The sequence below is a fragment of the Cyclopterus lumpus genome, chromosome 14 (assembly GCF_009769545.1).
Source record: "Cyclopterus lumpus isolate fCycLum1 chromosome 14, fCycLum1.pri, whole genome shotgun sequence".
Lineage (NCBI taxonomy): Eukaryota > Metazoa > Chordata > Actinopteri > Perciformes > Cyclopteridae > Cyclopterus > Cyclopterus lumpus.
The window spans coordinates 18,228,687-18,242,855 of record NC_046979.1 but is presented as its reverse complement, the minus strand read 5'-3'; the positions used below and the strand labels follow the sequence as shown (position 1 = coordinate 18,242,855).

General features: G+C 50.6%; 1 protein-coding gene across 15 annotated transcripts in view; it reads left to right on the top strand.

Annotated features, from left to right (window-relative positions):
- The window catches only part of fam222ba (family with sequence similarity 222 member Ba), a 29,985-nt gene extending 15,843 nt beyond the window's left edge, over nucleotides 1-14,142 (top strand). For 7 of the 15 annotated variants that reach the window (XM_034550334.1, XM_034550339.1, XM_034550343.1 and 4 more), the window contains 2 exons: nucleotides 6,984-7,111; nucleotides 12,179-14,142. In XM_034550334.1, coding sequence (XP_034406225.1) covers nucleotides 7,030-7,111; nucleotides 12,179-13,926 — 1,830 coding nt within the window. In that variant the 5' untranslated portion in view covers nucleotides 6,984-7,029 and the 3' untranslated portion in view covers nucleotides 13,927-14,142. Of the gene's footprint in view, nucleotides 1-284; nucleotides 2,054-3,473; nucleotides 3,566-3,698; nucleotides 3,784-6,983; nucleotides 7,112-12,178 lie in introns of those variants that run through there. The other 8 variants (XM_034550335.1, XM_034550331.1, XM_034550337.1 and 5 more) reach the window with 4 other exon arrangements.
- The last annotated feature ends 27 nt before the right edge of the window (nucleotides 14,143-14,169 follow it).

The following is a 14,169-nucleotide window of genomic DNA, read 5'->3' as shown; positions in this document are numbered from 1 at the left end:
GCCTAGCTGAGCCGCTCTGACCCCGCTCTTAAATCAGCCGAGTTGCGCCCGCAAACAGGCCGAGGCTGGTTAATGCTGGGTCAATAATATGGGTCTGGGTGGGACACACACAGAGAGGCTTAACTTTTCTCTCCGTTAAGCACAGTGTACACGTCAATAAGGAGACATTGAAATAATAGAGGAGGTCATTATTCCTGCTGGGGGAAATCACCGGTGTATGTAGTATTGCCTGTGTAATTTCCTGTGCATGCACTCTATATATATATATAGTGTGTGTGAAAGCGAGATGGAGGAACAGCTGCATTGATTTGGTTTTTGTTTGCTGAGTACTGGGAGCAGAAATGTAAGCCGTGGGAACACCTGGAGAGAGAGGAAAATGGGAGAAGAGGAGGTGGTGGTGTCAGCTCTGCTACTGGCTCTGTGCCAAGCATGCATGCACACACACATATGCACGCACACACGCACACGTGCACACCTCTGATGTGTGAGGGCGGCCTGGGATCCCAATCAGCAGCACTTAACAAAGCTTTCCTCTTTCTCCCTTTAATCGCAGGCTCAATTTGTCACTGGGGTGTCCAATTTCTGATAAGCGCTTTGACTGAGAGATGAGGTGGGTGTTGGGAGCAACACAAAATGGATGCACCTGCTAACAAATGAAATCAAACCACTCCATCTTCATTTTCCCCTATTTTTCCCGCCAGCTGGAACAATGCTGCCTGCGCTTTAGCTCTCGCCGCATTGACTCATTTCCCGCTAACTATGGAAACGGCCTGGCCGACTTACAGTTCGGACACGCTCGGAAGTCGGCGTTGAAATCTCCGACGTGCCACCCGGGAAACATATCTATTTCCGACCTGACAGGAATTAAAAGCTCGGGTACAGGCAAATAGGTTTCGAAGCGATTGGATGGCCTGTCCACCGTGCTCACTGCGCGGGTACCTTGCACCGACTCCACCATGGCGCGTCACCGGTGTCTTCGACGAGGCCAGGCAGACAAAATGGGTCCAATATCAACATGCTAGTGGGAGCTATGTGAGCGCTAACAAGCGACATGTTGGTTGTTTACATTTAATTATCTTGATGGGAGACGTTTTCTTACATGTGAATGAGATATGAGGCAGCTCTCAAGTGGACTTGTCCTCCAGCAAAGGTCAGGCAGCGGGCTGCCATGTGTTGGGGGGGGGGGTGTTTGTGTTTAGTCGGATACATTAAAAATCCAACTTGCTCTTATTGGTTTCCCCAAGGTTGCCTCCCCCAGCTTTAATGTAAAAAGCTGTTTTGCATAATTTGCTTTTTGCCTCAAATAAACAAATTCATTTTTTTGTGTTGTCAGAATTACAAGATGATTGTTGTTTTTGTCGACAGAGCAGGACAGGCCGCTCCTACTGGATACTTCCATCTTTGTCTCATTGACAATCTGCAGTTCAACGCAGGCTCTTCTGTTGCTTTAGGTTTCTTCATGCTGCCTGTTACACAACTTAGACATTTATACATCCAAGCAACTTGAAAAGCAAGGCGCCTGACGTCTGACGACTTCTATCGCTGCACGTACACACAAGCACTGATAGTAGATCGTTAGTCTAGTATCTGTATGTCTGTGTTGTTCTTACCATGCCATCCTAGTCCAAACCCCGCCGTCTGGCATCTGACACGGCAGCAATGTGACTCAGCACATTGATGTCTGGTGTGATATGGGGATATGTGGAGATAAGACGGATGCGGTGGCAGGAGATGAAACGGAGCGGTGTTGCTCTCATATGTATGAGCGATGTGTCTCGAGTTGTGTGATCCGACGGTTACCAGCAGGCTGAAGTTTCTCCAGAGGATAAAAGCGTCTCTCCTTTTAGTGTTTACTTGCCTCTCAGGGTTTCTGCACTGTTCTCATCTGGCATAGCCGAGCTGGCGCAGTGCGGCTCGAGGGACGGCGATTTCGGGCCTCGGGTCCATCGATCAGCCCACCGTTGTGCTCCGAAAACCTCCACAACTGGAATTTTGTGCAGACACCTGTGGACTTTGGTGATCTCGTGCCTTTTTCATCGAGTGCCGCAAGCAGGTAAAAGTCTTCTCTTCACTCGGTAAGATTATTCAACATCTGATGCCGGCATTTAGTTGAGCTAAAGCCTCACTATGTTGACATTTACCTCGTCAAAGTGTTTTAATGTCAACGCTGAGTAAGAACAGGCCCAGCCTCTGAACATCGTCATGGATGCTTTTAGAACATCCCTCTGACTAAACTGGGTTATTTCATGTGTTGATCATGAATTCGTGAGACGTATTAAGAGTCCAATATCCGGAGCTGCTTTCATAAGATATTTGCTTTTCCTTTTTTATTTTACTACATATCAGGTCTTTTATTTCCCCCCACCCTTATCCTCAAGTGGTTTAAGACATGTCATGTCTGAGAGTAGGCTGGCGTATTCCTCACTGAGGCATGCCCAGCTTCTGGCTGCACTCTGGATGGATATGCGGCAGATAAATAAATAACTAGGCTGGCACCCCTCACTTTGGATCCCCTCTGTTTTGGCAGGCCATCCACACTGCATTTTCTATCAGGTGTAAACATGTCTGTCAAGCGTCACAGTCAGGGGCCCCCGGCACGCATGCGGCGCTGCCAGCGCGTTCTGTCTGCCCGTCTGACCTTGGCCAGGCTTGACACTGACGGAGCCCACATAGCGCTACCTTCTGCATTTGGAGGGCTCTTCTGGAAAGGCAAGTGGGTTTAAGTGGCTGTGAGTGAAACTGGCCCGACGTTGAAGAACGGGCCTTGGCCGGCTGTCCCCTCAGCACCGACGCGGTGGAGGGGTAATGTTGGCCCGTGACTCGGCCACCATTACAGCAGCGGACAATGGACATCGTCCAAGTGGCCGGGCCACAGGCTCCAAAACGTCCAGGGGGACTGAACGAGGTCACTCTGATAAGAGGGGGGCCCCCTAGCTTGGGAGCTTGATTCCCTTCCGTGGTCTCCTAGTACACAGCTACTCTCCGAGCCGGTGTTCACGTCGTGAAACCAGCTCCTCCGCATCCGACGCGTATGCAAAAGGATTCAGCCGATCTAGCTGTGGACTCTGCATTATTCCAGGGGCATGCTGTCTCTCTCTGCTCCATATCCACCATCTCACCTCAGGGAACTGTCATTTTTTTCATCAGTTAGTTATTGAGCATTCATCCAGCCTCCACGTTGTTTGGCAACAGCCCCCTCCCCCTCCCCCCCTCCCCTCCAATCCCTGAAGGAGAGTAGTTTCAAGTAGCTGTCTTCCTCTCTCCTCCACACTACTGCAGCAGTTTCCTTGTTTGACAGTTGTATGCCTGACACCCCGTGTCTAGCAACTTGGAAACCACTATTTTACAGACTCTTAATTTTGTGTGCGAGTCGAGTTTGGGTTTGGTTGCCTTCTCTCCGTTTTCGCCCTGCCCTCACTAACATGGCCGTCTCCCACTCTCTCGCCCTTTCTCCATTGTCGTGAGATATGCAGCTCGGGTTGAAGGGGTGGAGGGGTCTCTCTCTGCCGACTGAAAAAGCAAACGCCTCGGGACGTGCTGGAGTCATCAGGATCCATTGTGAGAGGTACCCTGACATGCCCATGGCCCTGTGCTAGCCACAGAAATCCTTTTGTATCTCTGTTTGTGAACCTGACGAGCTAATGAAGCCCCCCCCCCCCCCCCCCCATCTCTCTCTTTTGACAGAACACTCCGGCTTGGTATTCAAGGGCAAAAAGCTATTCTCTATTTCCTGCTCCTTTTCTTTCTTCACCTCCTATTCAGAGACTCGGCTTGCAAAGAAAAGTAATTTCACTCTCTCTGTCCCTGAGAGAATCGGCACAGTGAAGTTGCATTGAATTTTTCTACTCCAACATTTCTTCTTGGCTCTATTTCAGACCCATAACCTGGGGGTAAACATGCAATTAGAATAACAGCAGCCGGCTTTCTCCTCTCCTTCAGCCGTTAGCACAAGCAATGTACAACATAGTGACTCGGCTCTCCTAATTGCTTTTGCTTTTAATTGGTACAGAAATTATGTTAATATTCAAACAGTAACTGAATGTACTTTCTCACCTTTTCCCACCGTTTATACTTTTTTTTTTCTCTAATGTTCGTGCGTCCTTCTAATGAGCTTATTTTTAGTGCACAGCCTCACTTTTTCCCCCGTATTTTAATAGATGACTTCCTCCGTAATTAGCCTGATGCAATTCCCAAATTTCGAATGCAGATCCTAGTTGATGAGGAGGATATTGATCAAAAGATTCAACATAAATGCAGTCAGCTGGTCTAATTTCCTAAATGGGCTTCCGTCTATCTTGTTCCTCCTTCTCCTCTTTGCACTTTTTTATTTTTGTACTTTTTTCACTTTCTGATGGCTTTCTTTTTCTCCTTCCTCACCGAGCAATGAAAAGGAAATATAGGTCAGCTTTTATGGGAGCGATTCTACACATGACACGAGCCATGCGCATCACTTGCTCAAGTCCTGCTTTTGTCTGCTCGCCTTTATGTGTCTGTAACGAAAGCCACGCAGTTATTCGCACACTTTTATTACGATTCTATAAGTAGCTGGTGTATACTTGTCGAGTCACGGGGCCCCCCCCCTCCCACTAATACTCTGAGAACCCCGTGGTGTCTGTCTGCACGGGGCTGATAGTGTGAGACGCCTGGCTAAACTCCACCCAGCCAATCCTCGCTCCACAGGCCTGCCAAAGCTGGCTCAGCTTGGCCTCCACAGACGCAACCCTGTTTCCACTCAGGGCAGGAGGGGCGTCTCTACATCACAAAGGCTGCTAAGCCATCGGGGTAGACACCTATTTGCCTGGATGTGTGCATGGCTGGGGAGACAAGCCCCAATCCAGACCAAGGCCCCCCCCCCCTCCCCCGCATGGTCGTCAGAGCATCAACAGTTGCCAGTCACGTGCTGATTGCCGCCCGATGTCCTCGTCTGGACTCGACAGTCTATCCCGTGTAGTCGCCCCGCTGCTGATCCAAATAGTCCACGTGTTGGCTAAAGCCTCTGTGGGGGCAGGTGCTTTTTTTGAAGAAAGTGCCAGTGTTTGACGTGTGATGTATATTTGAAGTCGCCGTGGCAGCGGCGCTGATAGGCGAGTCGGTGGACGTCGGGCCTCTGTCTGTTGGTTTTCATCTCTCCCTGCTCTCCTGCGTAAAGCAGACTGTCAGCTGGGGCATTACCATAGGCTGACCTTTGCCGCTGCACTCCCCATTGCACAGCTTTCTGACATTCAGGGGCGCTGTGGGGGAGGCAGGAAGGGGGCGGGCTGATGGCCTGTTGGCTGGTTTTTTGTTGTTGTTGTGTGTTCTTATAACAAATGCACTGACAGCTTATGCTGCTGTGTCCCTCCCTCCCTCCTCCACACACACACACACACACACACACACACACACACACACACACACACACATCATTTCAGTCTCTTGCCACCATTTGATATTTAGTTTCTCTCCAGCCCAAACCTGCCTGTTGTCAAAGAGATTGCTGTTATCTTTGTGTGAAATCTTGGCACCCTGATAAATGAGAGAGCGCTGGAAATCCTGCCTGCTGACATCAAAGCGCTATGTACCTAAAAATCCTTCCAAGGCCGAGGGAAAAGAATAACATATCAGGCCAATTAAAGTTAATGCATGGTGACACGCTGAATCGAGGGCAGGGATTGCTGCCATATGGCAGTCCAGGCTGTAAATCAGAAAGCGTGGGGGTGGAAGGAAGGGTGACGCAGCATCAATGCTACGGAACGCACCCAAAGTCCTCAGATCTGTCTTGAGACCGCAGCCTCGGCACCCTCCCGGTCTCCTCTCTTCTCTCTACCCTTTTCTCCCTTCCTCGACCCCTGCTGCCCAGCAGCACCCCGAGGTGCAACGCTCCCAGGTATCTGTGTAGAACTGGCAGCTTCATTAAGGCTTCTTTTCTTTCTTCCTTTCTTTTTTTTCTTTTTCTTCTTCTCTGCTCTCGCTGGGAGGATTTAAATGAGCTGTCATGCTGACCTTTTTGAGCTCCTGCTTTTTAGAGCAAGTTCAGCCCCCCCCCCGCCACCACCCCCAACACCCGTCTTTCTCCCTTTCCACCTTTTCTCTCTCGCTTCGTCACTCTTTCCTCCACTTGTCTCTTCTCCCTGCAGGGGGGGGAAGACACTTTTAAGCCCTCACCTCGCGGCAGACAGGCACGCCAAGGTTGTTTTGTGGGTAATTGCCTCTCTCATAGCCGCTGTTTGCCTGTGCACACTCGCCGCCCTCCTCTGATGCCACGCGGCGAAAGGGGAGTGCACGGACTCTGTAGACTTAATTTGCTCCCCGACTGTTCTTCAGTGCTGATTAAGCAAGCATCTGCGCGGTTTTGAATACAGCAGTAGGCCAAGTGGAGCGCGGCGAACGGTTTCTCCCTCTCGATTACATCAGGTTGCTGCGCAAAGTGGCAGGTTTTTCTTTTTTCGTAGCCGGCTCCATTGTTTAATGTCCCCAAAATAAAGGCCTCTTTGAGGTCTAGAGGACGTCAGAATTGATCAGAGACTCATTAACCTGTCAGCGACAGGCCTCTCGAGTGTGTTCTTCTCCAGTGTACGGGAGTCATTCATTTCCTCCACCATAGTCTGATGGAGGCCGAGAGGTATAGCGCAGGTAGCAGGGTCCAACTGGCTGACTAACATGCAGGAGGGGAGGGGGGGCGGACTCTGAGTCAATTTAAAGCTGTCTGCCCCTCAGGCTCAGTCTGCCCGTTTTACTTCCGCTGTTTGATGTTTAATTGAAGTTGTTATTGGCGTCAAATGTCACCTTACCTGATGCTCCAGGTGTGAATCGGTTTCTAATTGAAAGGTAACCACGTCTCCCTCAGCCCTCTGCCTCGGGGGATCGGCCACACAGTTCCATTAGTCTGGACCCAGCCTCTGTATCGCCACGCACCATGTGCTGCCTTGCAGTTATGTCTGACTGCTGACCCCTCTCTCTCTCTCTCTCTCTCTCTCTCTCTCTCCCCCCCTCTCCCCCTGCAGTGTGAGGAGAAGTATGTGTCCCATGTTGCATTAGTGTCTGTGTGAAATGCTGGCCTGTCTGCCAGGGCCAGGTGACCTCCCCCTCCAGCTTCTCCCCCACACGCAGATGAACACTGGACATCAGAAATGTAAGTATCTCAGTACACACACACACACTATTAACTACCACCATCATCCCACACAGCAAACCAAGCTGTTACAATCCTGCTGCCCGCCCCGCGTCAGATGCCCATGCCAACCCTGGCCTGCTTCTCTTCTGCAGCTCGGTGTTAAAACCAGAAAGAGAGAGGGAACGCTTTTTTTGTTGTTGTGCCGAACTGCGCCGGCTCTCCGTCCAGCCCTCGTCGCCCCTGAAGATCTGTCTGCCACACGAGCGTGGCCCCTCTGCATGTGTGCGCGTACACACAGACACAGACACACACACACACACACACACCACAAAAATCGTCACATTCATGTGTTGGATTTGACCGTCTCGGATGCTTTCACGCCATCAGGAAGAGTCTCTGTCAGACTGGCAGACAGATTGCGGCTGAGTGGTTTTGCCCTGATGATCTTGTAATGAGAGTGAATTTAAGAAGCAATCTGCTGCCCCGGTTTAACGGCAGACGAGTCGGAGATGGCTCACTTCTTTCAATGTGTTTAAATTTCACAACTCGGCTGCTGACAAATGGGGACTCTTTACAGTGTGAGGGGAATGAAATGAATGTATGACACTCTGATGAACGGAAACGGTAACGATGTCAGTGTTGTCCGCAACACATTGTGAACGGACGTTTCACTGATCAATTATCACTTTTTAGAAGCATTCACATGTACATTCGCATCGTGTAATGATGCGTTTGTATAGTCTCAAAGACCATTGTTTAACATAAACCCAAAAGTCAATCACTGTCCCATCCAGCTGGTCGGCTGTATTTATTCCATCATAAAACATCTACATCTCCTTTTCTTCCTTCCTGTTCCTCCAAGAGTGGGAGCTCGGCTCCGGCTTGACCCATTTCTGCAGCAGCTCTTCTTTTTTTGTTGTTGTTGTAAAATGCTCCAGCTCATCAAGACTGTAATTTCAGAATCACAGTAATCAGCCAACCCCCAGGAGATCAGCGAGTTGTGAGGGAGTCTGCTAAGTGCCAGCGTCTGTTGCCTCACTCAAGCAGGCTTGTGACAAAGCGCGGCCATCAGCGACACCGTGTCTCTGCTCGCTCTCTGTGTGACACATCAGAGCACGGGGCGCAACTCGAGTTCAATTTGTTTTCCGGCCCAACGCTGTAATCCATTTCGGTGATGGAGCGCGTGTTCCCACAGCACGAACGGCCCTAGAAGTGTAATTTCAATCATCTTTTCTTTCCCTCCTCCTCCTCCTCCTCGTCATGCTCTAATAACGCTTTTCCTTTTCATCCGCTCTTCAAAGTATCATTAACAGACACGGTGTTACATCAAAACCGTGGAGCTGTTTTTCATTTTAGGCGAAGTCATTTATTATCAAAGTGCCACCAAAAAAAAACAGAGGGAAAAAAATCCACTGAAGTCGCCTCTCATGCCGCCAGCGATCCGGCCCCAGATCACCTTCTGGTTGTTCCACAGTTTGTGTTTTCGAGTTCCCTGTTTGCTGCCACGCACAGCCAGAATCGGGCCTCGACCTTCAGGTAACACCCTGCCGCCTCCCTCCCGGCTGTCCACGGGACTCCATGCCTCTGCAGAGCCCCATCGTTTACCCAGCATGCCGGATACTTTGACAGCTTAACTCCGCGTGAGGTGTGCGCGGCTGCTTTTAGGTGAAATTCATAGACGAGTTGTCGCTTGAAATCTTTATTCAATACTCTTGACAAGTCCCTCCCAGAAAAAAAGGAGGAAAAAAGGCTCCGATGGCTCATAATTAACTCCCATTTGACTCGTATCTTGTCCGTGACACTTTCCCCTCCCCCTGTGTTCACCAAGAGCCCCAGACCACCCGGCTGCCGCCTCTCCTGCAGGTGAATCTGTGCACACGGAGAGTCATTTAAAGTTACGAGCTTGGGGGGGTCGCTGTCGGAGGCAGAGCCAGAGCAGCTGCTCTATTTATCATCAGGGATTGGCTGTTAACAGATGACGGCTGTGAATCCCAAAGGCTGTCGGAGGAGTAGATTAGGTACGCAAAGAGACAGTTGTGGGTCACAAAGAAAACGACTCACACTGCAGGCCGGATGACTCGAGTGCCACAAAGTGGCCCTTGGTATTCGCTTCTTAAAGGCAGAGCCAACAGTGAGTACAGCTGGGCCACTTGGCTGATTTCCCCACTGAGATCATAGGCAGCCATTTTCTTCCTGTCCTTTATCACTTTTTTTTTTTTAAAGTTCTCGATCTCTCGGCATGGGAGGCTGTGCTCAATTGTCTGTACACATTAAAAGGAGGTGGGCTTCATGTGGGAAGGCAACCTCACGTGTCTAATTTGATGCCGAAGCATCAGACCTAATTTCCAGCTCTTGTGTGAAAATCTCAATTTGCAGCAGCACGAGCCCCTGGCCCCCCTGCCGCTGAAACCGTGTTCAATAAAAACAGCAGTTTGAATAAAAGAAACCCTAATTAGTGCCTGCTGACTGTGCACTTGTGTTGCAGCTAGCTCGCTTGCAGCGGGGTAATTAACGCACGGCCAGACTGGCCTCTCCTGCCCCCCCCCCCCCCCCTCTCTCCTTGGGAACGTGCTTAGTTGGAGATCTGAGAGACGATATGCTCACAGCCGCCTACAAACTTCACTCATATCCTCATTAACCCTCCCTTGATACTTTTAAGCTGTTCAACTAATCCAGGTTTCAGGTTACGGTTGAAATGCTAATGAGGGATGCTTGCTGACTAGAACACACAATCAACAGCTGCCAGGACCCTTAAACAGCAAGAGGTCGATTTTATCCTCTGTTTGGGGAAAAATACTCTAAACAGCAATTTACTGATTTCACTTCACATTTTTTTACAGCAGTTCTGCTAAACCCGTCTTTCTGATTTGCCTTTCTTTTTTTTTTTATCTCAAAATGCCTGCCTAAGCTTTGTTAACAATGTATAATCCCTTTTCCAATTTAATGGATTGGTCAGTTTCCAGACATTGACATTGCTTTCTTTGCTACTTGCCTGAGTCTTACAACTTAAGTATAAAACTCATTACACAAGAGCCAGTGGCAAGCTGTACACAGACCTTCCTGCTACGTTTCTCTTACCGCTATATTTCCAACGTCGTCCAAGTCGCCTAAATATGAATTTATATTTATGTAGAATTAATTCCATGTGTTCTATTAAATTATTTGTTGTATTAAGAAAGGGAAAAAAGGACAGCCTGACCCTTTCAATCAGTCTTGCATTATTTCCCGGACTTCAGCGAACCCTGAAAGACGATGTTGCACCTAAAGTTGCTCGTCTTTAACATTCATTCACGCCGTCCTCAAACCTGGTTTGATCCAGAGCAATCGTGATCCCAGGAAAAGATGATAACAGATAATAAGATGTTTTATTCATGGCAACAGCTGATGGTTCACTCTTCCCACCTACTTATAACCCTTTCTACAGTTGCAAACAAGGGAGGCTGTGCGAGAATCTCACAAGCTCTAGACATCCCATTCTGATGGCAAACAAGTCACATTTATAAAAGTTATATTGCTTTAAATGGTATTTATTGTGTACTAAATTTAACCCGTTGATGAACTGCCTTTTGTGTTTTAGTCTGCTTTTTCATTTCCGGCCGTCATTACCTGTGTTTGGCCGTCCTCAGCGGCTTTGCGTCGACGTGTTAATTTACCTGCGTTTGCGTCCGCTGGTATTTATTCAGCGGCAGACATTGCTCGGTGATGGCGGGTGTCGAGCTCCAGATTCTTGGCCCGGACCCCTCGCATTAATGAGGCTGCCATCAGCAGGCTGAGCAGCCCCCCCCCCCCCCCCCCCCCCCCCCCCCCCCTGTGTGCCGACCCGGCCTCGCACATGGCCGCCCTTTGTTTCCTGTTCACAAATGAAGCGGGAATTAATTAGCCAGTTGGCATGGCTCCTGGTGCCGCCGTGTCGGCGCAGTTCAGCTCTGGTCCTCGTCCCTCAAGCCCAGCCCGCCTGCTGTGAGACCTCGGCCGCATGAACCGCGGACCTCTGCCAGCAATTGAGACTTTTCAACTGGGAGAGGAAGGAGCCCGTATGCTGTAACGGTGATCTATTTTACCTGAACAGAAGTTCTCCTCCTTTAGACATAACAGTAACTGAAATGAAGCTCAGTGATCCTTCTCATAGATCAGCCCTGAAGCTCAGGTCCATCAGTCAGAAAGCTGTGGTGTAAGTAGGTCAGACTGCCGGGGGCCGAGGTGATGGAGACGGAGCAAAGCAGGAAGAGGAGCCTGCCATTCCTTTTTTTTGTCATTGACCTTAATTGTCTCCGTAAGGGAAGTGTCGGCGAGCGGAGTGCCTTAAATGGAAATGGGCAATCGCGGCCGTTGGCACCTGCGTGATCCTGTCTCACATTTCTAAAGGGGCTCATAAATGGAAACCGCGCCCTCGCACACGCACCGGCACATAATCGTGTTCACATTGTCACATCGGCATTGTTAAATTTAGCCACGGTGCTTAGCAGGTGTAACGAATGTCTGCGAGCTGAGGCCTGGGAGGTGTTCCTGCAGATCAGAGACGCTGCTGCTGTGTCTGATTACTTGTCTGCTGTCATGGAGCTCCGCTCTCTGCGTCAATCTTTCTCTTTTCCTTCTCCCCAAAGCAGCCACAGGGGATTGTCACTGCCTCTTTTAGTCTTTGTTTAGTTTGTGATTCAGGAGCAAGCAACGCAGCCTATCCCCCCACCCCCCCTCTGTCCTCACATGCCTACTTATTGTTTGCCCGGATGCTGCGTCGATTAAGGCCACTAAAAGCCCTGACCTCAAAGTCATATACACCACCACGAAATTGGATTTTAGACTGGGAAATTTGTCGGCTGCAATAATTCCGCTGAGATGAGATTGGAAATCTCTCTTTGGCCTCATGAGACGGGAGCTGTGGGGTTTTTTTTAAGGAGAAAAACAGTGAGGTATGGAATATGAGAGCGCTGTCCAAATCAGGTTTCTGATCAGATTACGACCTATGTGCCATATACACTTCCACCTGTATTAAGTTGTCTCTTTCTGTGCCTCTCTACCCCCCCCCCCCCCAATTCTCTTCTTTCTTTCTGTCTCTCCTCTGACCTGTCCTGTCCTCCATCCCAGGGGACACCACGCAAAGGATGAGATCCGCTCCGTTTCCAACCCCTGCAGAATTGGATGCTTTTGCTAAGAAGGTTGCCAACAACCCCCTCACCATCAAGATCTTCCCCAACAGCGTCAAGGTTCCCCAGCGGAACCACGTGCGGCGTACAGTCAACGGGCTGGATACGTCGGGCCAGCGCTACAGCCCTTACCCCTCTCAAGCCAGTGCCAAGACAGGCCTCCTCGCCATCATCAAGGTACCCACAGTCAAAGGCGTCCTAAAAGATTTCGCCGGCAGCCGGGCTCGCTTGCACCCCGAAGTCATCATGAACCCCCCTACCGGACCCTACCAAGTGGCCTCGACCAGCACTTTAAACCATCACCCACCTCTGCCGAACCTTCCCCAGCTCCGGCAGAGCGTCCCACGTCAACCACAGGAGCCACCTCAAACTCTACAGATGCCCCTCCAGCAACAGCAGGGTCACACCCAGAGCCTCAGACATCCTTCCCACATGGCCCAGCACCCTCAGGGCACACCGAGACTCCAGACTCTGCCTCAGCACCCGGCTCTTGGCCACCCACAGGGGCCCCCTACCGTCATGCTTCAGCAGCAGCACCTCCAGCAGCAGCCACCACCCGGCCTGCAGGGGAGCAGAAAGCTGCCAGATGGCGACGCACCGCCTAATGTTACCGTCTCTACCTCAAGCATTCCACTCTCCATGGTCGCCGGGCTGCAGCAGGGCCACCAGGCTGACCTGAGCACCATTGTGCATCAGATCAACCAGTTCTGCCAAGCTCGGGCCCATGGCGTGGGAGCCACCTCCATGTGCGAGGGCCAGATCGCCAACCCCGGACCAATCAGTCGCAACCTGCTCATCAGCGCCTGCTCCAGGGTGTCCATGCACAGCAACCCTGCCACCCCTGGCTTTCCCCCGCACAACTGCATTATTGCCGCCCAAGACAACGCCACGGCCCCGGTGGGAGCTCACCCGCCGCACAGCGTGGCTATTATGAACCACTTGCCTTCCAACCACACCGATCTCAAGCAGCAGCAGCAGCACCACCACCATCTGCAGCAGCAGCATCTGCATCAACAACAGAATCAGCTACAGCAGCAACAACAACAACAACAACAACAACAGCTACAACACAACACGCAGCAGCAGAAGATGCGCTCTTGGAATCAGCACCAGTTGGGTCACATGCCCCACATTCAGAACGGTGGGACCCACCTCTGCGAGCAGCCTTCCAGGGACCCCGCCTTCCATTTCAAGGGCATGGGCTACCCTGCAGAGGTGTGCGTGGGTCAGCCTTACACACTGAAACCTCCCGTAGAGAGGCCCACCCCCTCCCCCCCTGTCAACAACGGCATGGCCGGCCCCATGGCCCACTACACCAATGGTCACTACTTCCAGTCCCACAGTTGGAACAGCAGCATCCTACCCACGCCCAACAGTGACAGCTCCGGGTCTCAGGACATAGCCATGCCATTCCACGGTGCGGGCCCAGGGGGGTGCACCACACTAGACTGTGGGCCCCCTGGGGCCCCCCATTACAGGCTAGGAACGAGCTCCTGCACCTCCTCTTCCTCAGCCCAGACTAATCTGATGCAAACGGCAGATTACTTGGGTGGGGACTTCCAGACTCCCTACTTCCTTGATCAGAATCTAGGGTTGATGGGCAAGATGCACAGGCCTCCTCTGAGCAGGGTTGGCCCAGAGGTTGGGGATGGCAGAACCGCTCTCATCCAGCACCCAGGGTACAGATAAGCTTTTTGCCTTGTCTCCACAAGAGTTATCAAAAGCCCTTTGTTTAGTCTTAAGAAAGGAAACACACGATTACAACTAAATCGATAACTTAAACAAACAACCTAATGTTAAAGAGGGTAAATTAATATATTTAATGAAGAGCAGTAGGGTTTTTTTGGTTCTTTTTTTCTGTTTTTTCTTTAAATAAATCTTGCAAGTGATCAATTGCTACTTTTATTTTGTTGTTTAGTGCTTTTACCTCGC